Raw genomic sequence first — 12,091 nt, forward strand, 5'->3', positions numbered from 1 at the left:
CAGGGGCCAGGGTTCAGGGCTGGGTCATGCGCTGCTCACTGACCCCCACCCCCGCCAGGTAACCAGGGAGCTGCTGTGCTGAAAGGAAGGGGGGGAGTGAGCCCCACCAGCACATTGTGCAGGGGGTCCGGTTTCCCCCTTCCCCTTGCCGGTCCATTGAGGCAACCAATCTGGGCATGGGGAGGGAGCATGAAGTAGGATCCTGTCTCCCAGGCCTGTCCTGACCACTAGGTCATGCTGCCCCCCTCCGGTGCACGGTGCAGTTGTGTTGCTGGAATTTGGGGGCCACCCGTCCACCACCAAGCCTATGCAGTGAGCAGCTAAGCCGCGCTCCAAAGGGCAGCCGGCGCCTTAGGCATGGGCCCTGGGATGCCCCCAGCTCCAGCACCAGGCCCACAACTGGGGTGTTTCGATTTTCTTTCCTCTTTTTTATTGACAGATAAAACACAAACATCATAAAAACAAACGAAAGAGGCTCCCCCCCAACCTTGAAATGGCCCCTGGGCCGGCTGCTCTCATCCCAGCAGCGAGCTGGCTCAGCCCCAGGACCAGAAATCAGTGAACACCAGATGCACGCGTTCTCGTGCCCAGGTGGGAAGGGCTGAGGGGGCCGGGGGGAAGGGCGGGGGGAATAGCAGTAACACATCAGGCCAAGCGTTAGCAGGGCTTGGGGCCAGCAGGGCCCCTCCCAGGATCCCCTGCGGCGACAGGTCCCGCTGTGGTTACTGGGCAGCCACGCTAGAACAAGGACCGGCTGGGTGGCCCTCCAGCCAGCACCGACGGGGTTCCCACGCAAGCCATGCACCGGCCCAAATGGAGCGGCTGAGGGTGGGGGGCTGGAAAACGGGCCCAGGCTGGGTCCAACCCACCCCCCATGGCGAGGGCAGGCAGCCTGGAGAGCTGGCCGCTCCTCACGACCTGGGCACGTTTCCTCGGCTCTGCTGCTGCTTTCTCCACAGCCTCCGGGGTGAATGTCACCCCCACGGGGGGGCAGGACGGCCAGGGCCTTGACCATGGGCAGCCTCAGAGCCCGCCTGGGCAGGTGAGGGGCTCTGCCCCTCTGGAGCAGAGGGGGCTGCTTTTCTGGAGAGTCCCACGGCTCCCCTCCTCAGGCTGTGACCGCTCGGTGTTCAACGGCCCCGTTCTCCCTGGCACCGGCACCCCAGGGGTGGCTGCGGCCGAGCAGGAAGGAGGGTGTGGAACAAACCAGAGCCGCACGTCCCCCCCTCCTTGCCAGGCCAGCCGTGATCGTGGGAGGGTGCGACTGGCCTCCTGGGGCTCTGGGAGCCAGAGCCGGGGCAGGGCTAAGAGGCTCTTCGCTGTGGGGGGTGGAAGCCAAGCGCCAGCTCGGCCGCCCTGTCTTTGCCGACGCTTCGCCCAGGGAAAGCGCGAAGGGAGCCCGGTGCCCCAGGCCCAACTCTTCCTGCCCCCGGCCTCAGGCGAGACAGACCCCAGAGGGAGCCGCGCAGGCGAACACGCAAGCAAGGCGGAGCCGCGGGCGTCCCCCCGGCCCAGTCCCGGTGCCGCCCCAGCCGGGCCTCTGTGCATGGCGAGCGGATGCCTGGCCCCGGGCCCGGGCGGCCTCAGGCCCCCAGCAGCTTCTTGACCATGTAGCCGGGCATGGAGTAGAGGAAAAGTCCCACCATGATGAGGAGCAGCAGCGCCAGCATGATCTTAATGATGAGCCACTTGTAGCGGGTGCAGATCAGGTACTTGACGGACTTGAGCGGGTTGAGGAACCAGATGAAGGAGGTGTCGGGGCGGCTGGCCAACGGGCAGCGGCAGCAGGAGGCAGGGGACGGGACGGGGAGGAAGAGACGCACGGCCCGGGTTAGCAGCGTTGGACCCAGCCAGGCCCCTGGGTAGGGGAAGGGCCTTCTGCCCACGCCACCGCCAGGTCTTTGCGCCTCTGCCTGCCGCCCCCTGCCAGTTCCCGCCTCCCTCGGCTATGCCCCACGGCTCAGCGGCTCGAAAGTGGTTCCCAATTCCCCACTGCACCCGCCGTGCCTTAGCCCAGCTGCTCATCCGCCCCGGGAGACCCAGCTGGCCTCCTGCTGGCCGGTCTCCAACGAGTCGCATGTTCCCTGCCCCTCCTGGGACTGGCCAGGGCCCCTGGCAGCCCGACTATGCCCCACCTTAGTCCCCTCCCACGCACCCGGCGCCTCACGGGCCCCTCCAGCGTTCTCAGCCAGCAAACATGCCCCGGGTGTTCGGGGCAGGAAGTACCATGAACAAAGGGGATGGTGCCCTCAGGCCCCCAGAAGCTTCTTGACCAGGTAGCCCGGCATGGAGTAGAGGAAGAGGCCGACCAGGAGGAGCGCGAGGAGGAGGAGGAGGAGTTTCAGGAGGAGCCAGCGGTACGTGTGCCAGATGAAGTAACGGATGGACTTCAGGGGGTTCAGGAACCAGATGAAGCTGGTGTCGGGGCGGCTGGGGGGGTGCAGGGGGGCGGCCGGAGTGATGGGGAGGAGGTGAAGAAAGGCAGGAAAGAAAGGTTGACAGACAGACACAGAGAACTGGACGTGTATGGGGGGAAAACAGCCTGTATCATGGGGTGTCCCCACCACCTCCATGCCCTGTAGCGTCCGATCCACGCACCTAACCCCCCTCTCCACCCAGCCTTCATCCCCACAGCCCGCCCCACATCCTCAGCCTCACCCTACCCCCCCACCAGGACCCTCGTCACTTACTTGGGTTTCTCCAGCGGGTCGGGCTCGTTGCGGGCCAGCCCCGCGGGGGATTTCTCGGCCTCCTCCGCTGTCAGCAGGTGCAGTTCGGCCTCCACCTTGCCCTGGGGGAAGCACAGAGTCTCTGGACGGCCCTGGCTGAGAACTCCCCCGGGGCTGGGGACCATCCCACAGCCTGGGCTGGCGTCCTGGGGCCTACAGCTGGAAAGGTGCAGAATCCGCCCAGCAGAGCCGCCCCCAGGGCCCATCATCTGAGCTGGTGGGGGTGACCGTAACCCCCCCACGCTGAGAAACGGGCTCACCGCTCCCAGGGCCAGAGAACAGAGCCAGGGGCGAGCCCAGGGCCAGGCCGTGGGGCTCGGGCTCCCTTTGGCTCGGTCAGATCTCTCTCAGCTCCCCCTGGCTCTGCGCCTCCTGGCTACAGCTGGGACCGGCAGCGTCTGAGCAGCTGCTCCGCCTGCACCTGACACCCGGCTGGGCAGAGCGCCCAGCCCCGAGAGCCGCACAGTTCAAAGACGGAGCCAAACTTCTCCAGCCCCGGAGAGCCCAACCTCCGACGGGAAAGAGTCACCCGGCGCTTCTGCCCTGCAGTCCCCCGCTGGCCTGGTCCCGGGCTCCCCGCCCCCGGCTCCGCCGGCGCCCCCCAGTCCCGACCCGCAGCCCCCCCCCCGCTGGCCTGGTCCTGGGCTCCCCGTCCCCGGCTCCGCCGGCGCCCCCCAGTCCCGACCCGCAGCCCCCCCCGCTGGCCTGGTCCCGGGCTCCCCGCCCCCGGCTCCGCCGGCGCCCCCCAGTCCCGACCCGCAGCCCCCCCCGCTGGCCTGGTCCCGGGCTCCCCGCCCCCGGCTCCGCCGGCGCCCCCCAGTCCCGACCCGCAGCCCCCCCCGCTGGCCTGGTCCCGGGCTCCCCGCCCCCGGCTCCGCCGGCACCCCTCAGTCCCGACCCGCAGCCCCCCCCCGCTGGCCTGGTCCCGGGCTCCCCGCCCCCGGCTCCGCCGGCGCCCCTCAGTCCCGACCCGCAGCCCCCCCCGCTGGCCTGGTCCTGGGCTCCCCGCCCCCGGCTCCGCCGGCGCCCCCCAGTCCCGACCCGCAGCCCCCCCCCGCTGGCCTGGTCCCGGGCTCCCCGCCCCCAGCCCTGCCAGTGCCCTTCCTCGTCGTGAGTGATGCCAGGCCCACACTGCGGTGCTGCATTCAGCAGTGACCCGCTGCCCGGCATCCTCACCGTGAGCTCCAGCTCGTCGTTCTCATTCCTGGCCACGAAGGGCCACCAGCCCTTCACCCTCTTCTGCTTGAAGATGGAGACCAGGGGCAGGTCGCCCTCGTTCGTCACCATGTCCATGCTGCACTGCTTGGCCGTCTTGGCGCCACGCGGGAAGCGGTTCAGGTCCAGCTCGATGGCCCCTGCCGGGGAGAAAGATCAGCAGCCTTCCCAGCCCGCCGGCACTGCCGTTGGGTGCATGGCGCTGGGGCGGGGGGGCGGCTGCAGCTCCAGGGCCAACACCCAGAGCCTCATGGGACGTGCCAGGGGAGCTTGAGCCAGCTGGTCCCTTGGACCTCATCCCCTGCTCTCCATCTCCTCTGAGCTCCTGGGGGGTCTCCCCTGCCCTGATAGATCAGCATCTCCTTTGGTGGCTTCTTCTCCCTCCCTGACCCACCAGGTTCTCGCCTGGGGCTTCCCCCCTTCTCTCTATCCTCTCCCGCCAGCCTCGCCTGCCCGGCCGTGGACAGCGCAGAGTGGATCCCCAGACGGCGGCCTGGCGCTGCACGGCTGGGTGGCTCTCCCTGCCCCACCACAGCCTCGTGCCCAGGCCTGGCAGCGCGTCACCCCTCCCCCCCAACGTGGGGCCGGACCCCCTTCACTGCACACCGAGGAAGTCGTCAGCCGAGAAGTGGTCGGCGTCCCAGACTTGCAGGGTGAGGCGGGCCGGGATCTTGTACTCAGTCTCATCCCAGGAGAACATGGACTCCTTCTTGGAGATGACAATCTTCTCCTCCGCCATCAGGTAGTCGAAGGGGAAGACGTAGCGCCAGTTGAAGTTGCCCTCGCCGGTGAGTGAGTGGTAATGCACGTCCGTGTCCTGCTTGTCCTCTTGCTGGCCCTTCAGCCACCTGCAGGGACCAGACCGTTGGGCAAGGGGATGGGGCTGGTCACGGGGAGCAACGGGACAACAGACACACGCACACACCCCGTGCCAAGGAACTGCTGAGACAGCACCTTGGCTGCGGCCCGCGGCCCAGGGAGACAAAACGGGGGAGCAACGACCGCAGCAATGGGCTGGAGGACCCGACAAAGGGGGCAGATGGCATGGAGCTCAGCAGGTGAGCACTAAGGGCAGGGACCCAATGACTCTCTGGAAGGGCCAGCAGGGTCCACAAGCCCAGGAGAACCCGGGTGGTCCAAGGGGACCTGACGAGGAGGAGGGGGAATGGGATTGAGGAAGGGAACATGTAAGCTGGGGACCAGTGATTGTCTCCTGGTGGGCAGATGTGCGGGGCTGTGCAGCATTCCTAGAGAAGGGGGGGGCGCCTACGTGGCTTGCAGCCAGGGCAGAGAAGGACACGTCCATGCGTGCGTGAGTGTGTCTCTGTTTCTCCAGCAGCACGGCCAACAAACAGACTCAGCAGCGAGCTGGGACCTGCCGACAGCCCGGCCCTGGGGGACACTGGTGCAACCATCGGCTACGCTGTCCCCACACACTGTGTCTGTGCACCTCTGCCCCCACGGAGAGGAGACCCCCTGGGGTATGGGACGATGTCACTCTGCCTGCAGGGACTCTCTGAGGAGCCGCAGGTTATCGTTAGCAACTCTTGCTTCAGGGGACTGCCCGTTTGGCACAGAGGGGCACCAGGTGGCTGTGGGCAGGGCGGGTTTGCAGATTCATAGAGCCCAAGGGACCACTGTGATACTCTCATCTGACCGCCTGGATAACACAGGCCAGGGCACGTCCCGAGAAGCCTACCTGCAGCATCTCCTTTAGAAAAACATCCAACCTTGACTTAAAAATTACCAGGGAGCAGGGAGTGCCCACACTGAGCGCAGGGAGTGCCCACGGAGTGGCCGAGACCAGCGAGAGCAGCTCTCAGCAGCTGCTCACCGTGTAATGGCAGCTGCTCTAACTGGGCGCCAGATGCAGAACTAACCGGCCACCGAAATCGTCAGGCATCCCACCGGCAACTAACGGTGCCTCATCGGGCCCCAGAAGGGGAATGAACGCGGTGTTGCCACAGACACTAGCCGGGCACCAGAGTCGTCCGGGTTCCGTGCTGGCACCAGGCCAGCGTGGGGAGTCGCACGAACAGGCCCTGGAAGCAGAATTCACCCCCGGCTGCTGGGACGGGTCACGACAAGGAACCCAGCGGAGTCTGGAACTGGAGTTAATTCGGTGCTGGAGCTCAAGCTGAGTGGGCTTGGGAGGAGCCAGGGGCCAGACCTGGCTGAGCCCCCGCAGATCCTCAGGCTGTGGGTTTGGGTGGGGTCTCCCGAGGGGCAGCGATGAACACCTGGGACACTCGGGACACATTGTGTCCCTCTGCACAGCCCGCAGGGGAGGGGGGCGGGTGGCAAGGTGTTGGCCGTTACCCCCGGACATAGATGTCAGACATCTTCTCTCCTGCCATGAAAGCATCATCCTCCAGCAGCACCTTGTCGGTGTTCCAGATCACCGCCCGCAGCTCATAGCTAGGCGGCCGGCAGGGCGGGACACAGGGACAGACCACACCAGGCGCGGAGCAGACATGGCAAAGGGGGGGGGGGACAGACAGAGGCAAAACAAAGAAGCAGAATGTCTGTTATTCACCCCCGCAGCCCCCCAGACCAAGCGCCAGCGGGATCCCGGAGCGGGGCGGCAGCTCCGCGAGATGCTCACGCGCACGGAGGAGCCGGCTCGCCGCGCTGTACCTACCCCCTGACAAAAATGTCACTGGATTTCTCCCCAGTGAAGAAATCATCGTCCTCCAGGATTACCTCATCTGTGTTCCACACTATCACTCTAAGCTCATATCTGGCAGGGAGGAAGGGAGACAAGGAGGTGAGACGAGGCCGGCGGGGAAATCCGGGGCAGAACGGCACAGACCTGGTGGGGCGCTGGGATCGGCTCCCCGGGACAAGACCCCTCTCCTGGGGGGAGCCACGGTGCAGGCCCAAGAGCAGGGCTCAGCCGTGAGTTTCGTGGCAGCCCAGTCCTGGGCCTCCCGGCTGTTTCAGACCAGAAGGAACCATTAGGATCAGCTAGTCTGACGTCCTGCCGATCGCCGGCCGGGGGACCTGGGCAGGCAGCCCACTCCTGGGCTTGGGCAGCTTGCTCCCAGCTCTGGGGCTGGAGCAGGGCAGCCTGTTGCTGCATCAGCTGCTGGCACCTGGGCCCACAAAATTCACCTCCACATGATTCAGCTGAAGTCCCTGGGGTTGCACCAGGGCCCAATGGGAGCTGAATTTCCCCTCCATGCTCAAACCAGCAGCCCAGATGTTCCAGCAGAGCCCTGCCACCTGGCCCAGCTGGGGTCTGGGGAGCTGGGAGGAGCCAGAGCCCATGGGCTGTGGGTTTCATACCTAGGGAGCCCCCACTCCTGTAGGCTCATTCAGGCAGGGGCCCATCCAAAGCCCCTAGCATGCTGCTGAGTAACATAATAATTAATACAGTTTAGGGCTCCAGCAGGTGTGACCTGGGGTGGCTCCTTGCAATGGTTCCCAGCCAGGGATGCTGACCCACACCAGCTGATGATAATACACATCACACCCGGGGCTGCAACGCCCCCGGGGCTGCAGCCTCGTTGCTGATGGACGGGGGCTCGCGGGGTTGTTAAAACGCTGGTCTGGCTCGATCCGCAGTCTCTGTCTCACGTGCAGGCCGGGCACATTCACACCCACACGCGTGCACAAAGAGGGTGGGGGCTTTGCTGGGTGTTTCACATCACTCAGGTCTGGCCCTGGCCACAAGTCGCGATCGGGAACAGACGGCAGGGCCCCGGCTCAGCTTTCCCGGCGGCGGGCAGGCAGAAGGCGCTTTGGCGCTGGAAGCTGTTGAACGCCTTCCCTGCCCCTGCCACGGTGAAAAGGGCCCAGCGCTGGTTCACAGGGTGCTGCTGATCACCAGTTCCTCCATCGCCCTCCCTGCCCAGCCGCTCTGTCCCCCCTCCCGCAGCTGGATCACGCCCTGGTCCTTAGCTCTCCTGCTCCCTTGGTAGACCCAGCACAGGGCCAGGAGAAGGAGCCTCATTGATTTCACTGGGCTTCGGATCAGGCCCTTATCTCTCTGGCTGTGGAAGCTCAAGGCCCTGCAGGTGCTAACTCTGCCTCGGTGCCCGGCTGGGGCCCCACGCACCACCTCTCTGTGAGCAGACGGTGGGAGCAGGAGATGGAGGACATCACACCCCAACTCCCAGCCACCTCCCAAATCCAGGGACCAGGAGCATGGGCTGGAGGGATCGCTCCTTGCGGGGCAGGGGAGGGAAAGAAAGACAGGTCCATCCAGCTGAGGGTTTCCTATAGCTCTCAGCCCAAACGAGGAGCTGGTTAGGAGCCCCAAGGCGGGCCCTGCAGCCCTCCCATTAGCAGCAGCATGAGGGGTGACCGACGTGGGGCCTGGGCTGGTCCCAGGCTACCCCCAGGTTCGTTACCTCTTTGGCTTCCTGGGAGAGATATCGATGGCAGGGCCAGGTGCCGGCATATCCATGGGGAACATGTCCACCCACATCTCCAGCCGGCCCTGCAATGTGGGGAAGACCCAGTTACCTCCCTCTGCTGTCTCCTCCCCTCCCTTTACGGGGTTCCTTCCCCTCCCGCCTGGCAGTCACCAGCCTGAAGGTGACAGTCGCATGGAGACAAGGCCGTGACAGGCCGTGTTTGCAGAGAACTTTGCCAGCTTGGGGGCTCAGCTGCAGCTCCATCCCCCCACAGAGTGTCTCCTACCCGTGGAGCAGATGAGAGGCAATAGACGAGGTACCGCGGGGACATGGGGAGGGAGGGGCGTGGCCACAGGACGGGGATGTAGGGTGGAGATGGAGGGGAAACAAGCGCACGAGGGTAGAGAACAGGGTCCGGGGATGAGGAAGGCAGCCAGAGCCCTACAGTGGTGGGCTTGGGGAACACAAAGGAAAGGGGCCTTGGGGAGGTATGGAAAGAGCGGGGAGCTAATCAGACAGGCAGAGATCATTGCTGTTATTGCTCCCCCCGGGGTGATGTTTCGGGGGAAGGGGCTCCCCATGCAGGATTCTCCAGCTGTGGGGACGGGATGGGGCTCGTTCGCTTGGCCTTGGATCTGCCTTGCACATGGGAACCCATGAGGCTCCGCAGGGCTGGCGTTCCCCGAGGGCCAGACATGCTGCTGCTTTCACCTCTCTGTCCCGCCCCCCCCCCCCGGTGCCGAGCCGGTGACCCCCGATGCCAGGAGAGCGGGCGGTACCTGCTCGATGCCGGGCTTGTCGGGATTCAGCAGTGGCCGCGTCTCCACGTGCTCCGGGACGAGCTTGCAGCCCACCCGGGGGATCTCCTCCCAGTGGCGCAGGACTGCCAGGGCCAGGTGCTCGTCCGTCTGCTTCTTCTGACCTGCGTGCGCAAAGCCAGCTCTGAGCCGGGCCGGCTGGGCCAAGGTAAAGCAGCCGGGCCACGCTGTCCACGGCCAGCCTGAGGCAGGAGAATGCCCACCCCCCGACGGGTAGGGGCATGGAGCATGGGCTGTCTCACCTCTTGGGCGTCGCCAGCCCCCTCCCAGTACTCCCAGCCCAGGCCGACCCCCACCCTCCATCTCCCCATTGCAAAGCAGGCGCTCGATTTTCTGGCACGCTCCTCGCCTGACCTGGGGTGCGTGTGTGCTCATAGCAGTGGAGGCGTGTGCAGGTCCCTGCCAGGACGATGCAGCCGTCCGACCCACCCCTCCAACCCAGCTGGGGGAGTGCCGCGCCCCGGTCCCATTACCGTTTTCATCCTCCATCTCCCTGGGGCCGGTGAAGACCCGGTTGGCGACTTTCACCCGCCCTGGAGGTCCGTAGTGGGGCCCGTCCACCTTGCCCTCTTTGCACAGCTTGGAGAGGATCTGCGTGGGCTTCCCGGGGTCCCGCCACATGTTGTAGCCGTGGCTGTGAACAAAGGGCTGGGGTCAGGGAGAGCCGCTGTGGATCCAACCCCTTCCAACTTGCCCAGGGAGAAGGGGCCTGTCCCGCTCCTCCGGGGATGGGAGGAAGGCAGAATCACACCAGCTGAAGCCAGGAATCATATGGGAAGGGACAGTGTAGACCAATGTCCCCCGCTCTCCCAGCCCTGAGCTCCCCATGTATGGATCTGCCAACACCCCTCAATCCTGAACTGTAGCCCCTTGTGGTCCCTGCCCTGGGCTTCTCATACACAGCTCTGCCGGTGCCCCCCAGTCCCGACCCACAGCCCCCTGCTGCCCCAGTCCTGGGCTTCCCCACCAAGCTCTGCCAATGCCCCTCAGTCCTGGCCTTACGTGTCCCCTCTTTGGGTGCCTATGCACCCTCTGCTGATGCCCCTGAGTCCTGCCCTGCATTCCTGCTATTCCATGTGGGGTGCCCCATACAGGAGCAGCCAGGGCCAGGGGGTAAGTAGCACACAGTGTGTTTCCACCTGCCCTGCTGGGCTGTGGGGGTGGGTATAGGCCCGGGGCTGGCTGTCTGCCTGGGGACAGTTTCATTCCCACGCAGTCGGGGCAGTGGGGTGGCAGGGCCCGAGGCGGGAGGAGTTTCCATACGTGGAGTAGGTCTGTGAGATGCCGCAGGTGGCCCGGTGCTTGCTGTAATACCGATTCTCCAGGTCGATCTTGGTCTCCCCGATCAGGTCGTCAGAACCCACCAGGTCCCAGTCGTACACGGCCACCGTCAGCATGGACTCCATGGGGAAGGTGGCCTCAATGTCGAACGACCTGGGGAACGGGGAGAGAGAGAACGAAAGAGCATTTACCCCTGGGCCTCGGTGCAGGCCCCCCCCTTGCCAAAAGCCCTGGCTTGCCTCGCAGCCGGCTCTGCCCCAAGGCTCTGCCCTGCACTCCACCCCGAGGCCCCGCCCCAGCTCCGCCCACATTCTGCCTTGAGGCCCCGCCCCCACTGTGCCTGCACTCCACCCCGAGGCCCCACCCCTTCTCCGCCCACATTCTGCCCTGAGGCCCCGCCCCCACTGTGCCTGCACTCCACCCCGAGGCCCCGCCCCAGCTCCGCCCACATTCTGCCCTGAGGCCCTGCCCCCACTGTGCCTGCACTCCACCCCGAGGCCCCAGCTCCGCCCACATTCTGCCCTGAGGCCCCGCCCCGGCTCCACCCACATTCTGCCCTGAGGCCCCGCCCCCATTCTGCCCTGCCCCCACCCCTGCTCAGCCTCTTCCCCCCAAGGCCCCACCCACCACTCGCTTGGGGAGGGGGCAGAGAGGAGTGAGCAGTGGGTTCGGGGGAAGGGTGGAGTGGAGTGAGCAGGGGGCAAGGCACGGAGGGGGGCGGAGAGGAGCAATCAGTGAGCAGAGAGAGGAGTGAGCAGGGGGGCGAGGCGGGGAGGAGAGGAGCGAGCCGGGGGGGGGGGGCAGGTGGAGAGGGGGCGGAGAGGCTGAGTGGGGGCGGGGACACAGTCCGGGCACTGGTGCCCCTTCTGAGTGTGGGCCCGGTGTCACTGGCACTATTGTAAACCCGGCGTGGACAAAATGGAGACAGGGAGCCTGCCTTTGTCCTGCTGCTCTGTGGGGGATGGGCCAGTGCCTAGAGCCCTGGGCTAGCGCTCAGGAGCCCTGGGCTCTCTTCCTGACCCTGCTTGCCTTCTTCAGGCTCCCACTATGTGGCTGAACTAGCCGTCGCCCGGCGGTCTCAGCTGTGGCCACTAGTCGTTACAGTAACACCGCAGCGCCTTACTTCCCAAAGATGGGGTTCAGCTGCTTGGAGATGTAGTTCTCCTTGTCTTTGATGTCTGTCTTGCCCAGCTTGATGGTGATATAGGGATCCGCTTTCCCGTTGATGTCGGCTGGGTGCAGGTCGGTGGCCTGTGAGGAAGACATGAGACACACCGTGTCCCCTGGGGGTTTCCCTGGCCACACGTGGCCCACACCAGCCACGCGTTCGCTTTCTGCAGCGTGGCTGCAAGTCTCTTGCTATTCAAACCTCCCCTCCCTCCATTGCCTCCAAGAGAAAACTGATAAACTGCAACTTCACTTCCCTCCGCCCCTCGGAAGAACGTAACTGGGTCAGCCCAATGGTCCATCTAGCCCTGTATTCTCCCTCTGGTCGTCAGAGGCTAGGGACACCCAGAGCATGGGGTTGCATCCCCGACCATCTTGGCTAATATCCATTGGACCGGTCCTCCGGGAACTGATCTAATTCTTAGAATCATAGGGCATAGGGTTAGAAGGGACCGCAAGGGTCACCTAGTCTATCCCCCCACCAAGAGGCAGGATTTGTTGTGACTAAACCATCTTTTTT

At 65.4% G+C, this 12,091-nt stretch overlaps 1 protein-coding gene across 7 annotated transcripts in view; it reads right to left on the reverse strand.

Annotated features, from left to right (window-relative positions):
• Window positions 1–407: 407 nt before the first annotated feature.
• Window positions 408–12,091, reverse strand: part of OTOF (otoferlin) — a 198,887-nt gene continuing 187,203 nt past the window's right edge. For 3 of the 7 annotated variants that reach the window (XM_048846045.2, XM_048846041.2, XM_075126282.1), the window contains 11 exons: window positions 11,528–11,655; window positions 10,387–10,557; window positions 9,597–9,757; window positions 9,085–9,227; window positions 8,300–8,388; window positions 6,586–6,684; window positions 4,551–4,792; window positions 3,906–4,084; window positions 2,691–2,791; window positions 2,227–2,430; window positions 1,638–1,764 (listed from right to left, as the gene is read on the reverse strand). In XM_048846045.2, the coding sequence (XP_048702002.2) occupies window positions 2,250–2,430; window positions 2,691–2,791; window positions 3,906–4,084; window positions 4,551–4,792; window positions 6,586–6,684; window positions 8,300–8,388; window positions 9,085–9,227; window positions 9,597–9,757; window positions 10,387–10,557; window positions 11,528–11,655 (1,494 nt within the window). In that variant the 3' untranslated portion in view covers window positions 1,638–1,764; window positions 2,227–2,249. Of the gene's footprint in view, window positions 1,765–2,226; window positions 2,431–2,690; window positions 2,792–3,905; window positions 4,085–4,550; window positions 4,793–6,263; window positions 6,363–6,585; window positions 6,685–8,299; window positions 8,389–9,084; window positions 9,228–9,596; window positions 9,758–10,386; window positions 10,558–11,527; window positions 11,656–12,091 lie in introns of all 7 variants that reach the window. The other 4 variants (XM_048846046.2, XM_048846042.2, XM_048846044.2 and 1 more) reach the window with 3 other exon arrangements.

The sequence above is a fragment of the Caretta caretta genome, chromosome 3 (assembly GCF_965140235.1).
Source record: "Caretta caretta isolate rCarCar2 chromosome 3, rCarCar1.hap1, whole genome shotgun sequence".
Taxonomy (NCBI): Eukaryota; Metazoa; Chordata; order Testudines; family Cheloniidae; genus Caretta; species Caretta caretta.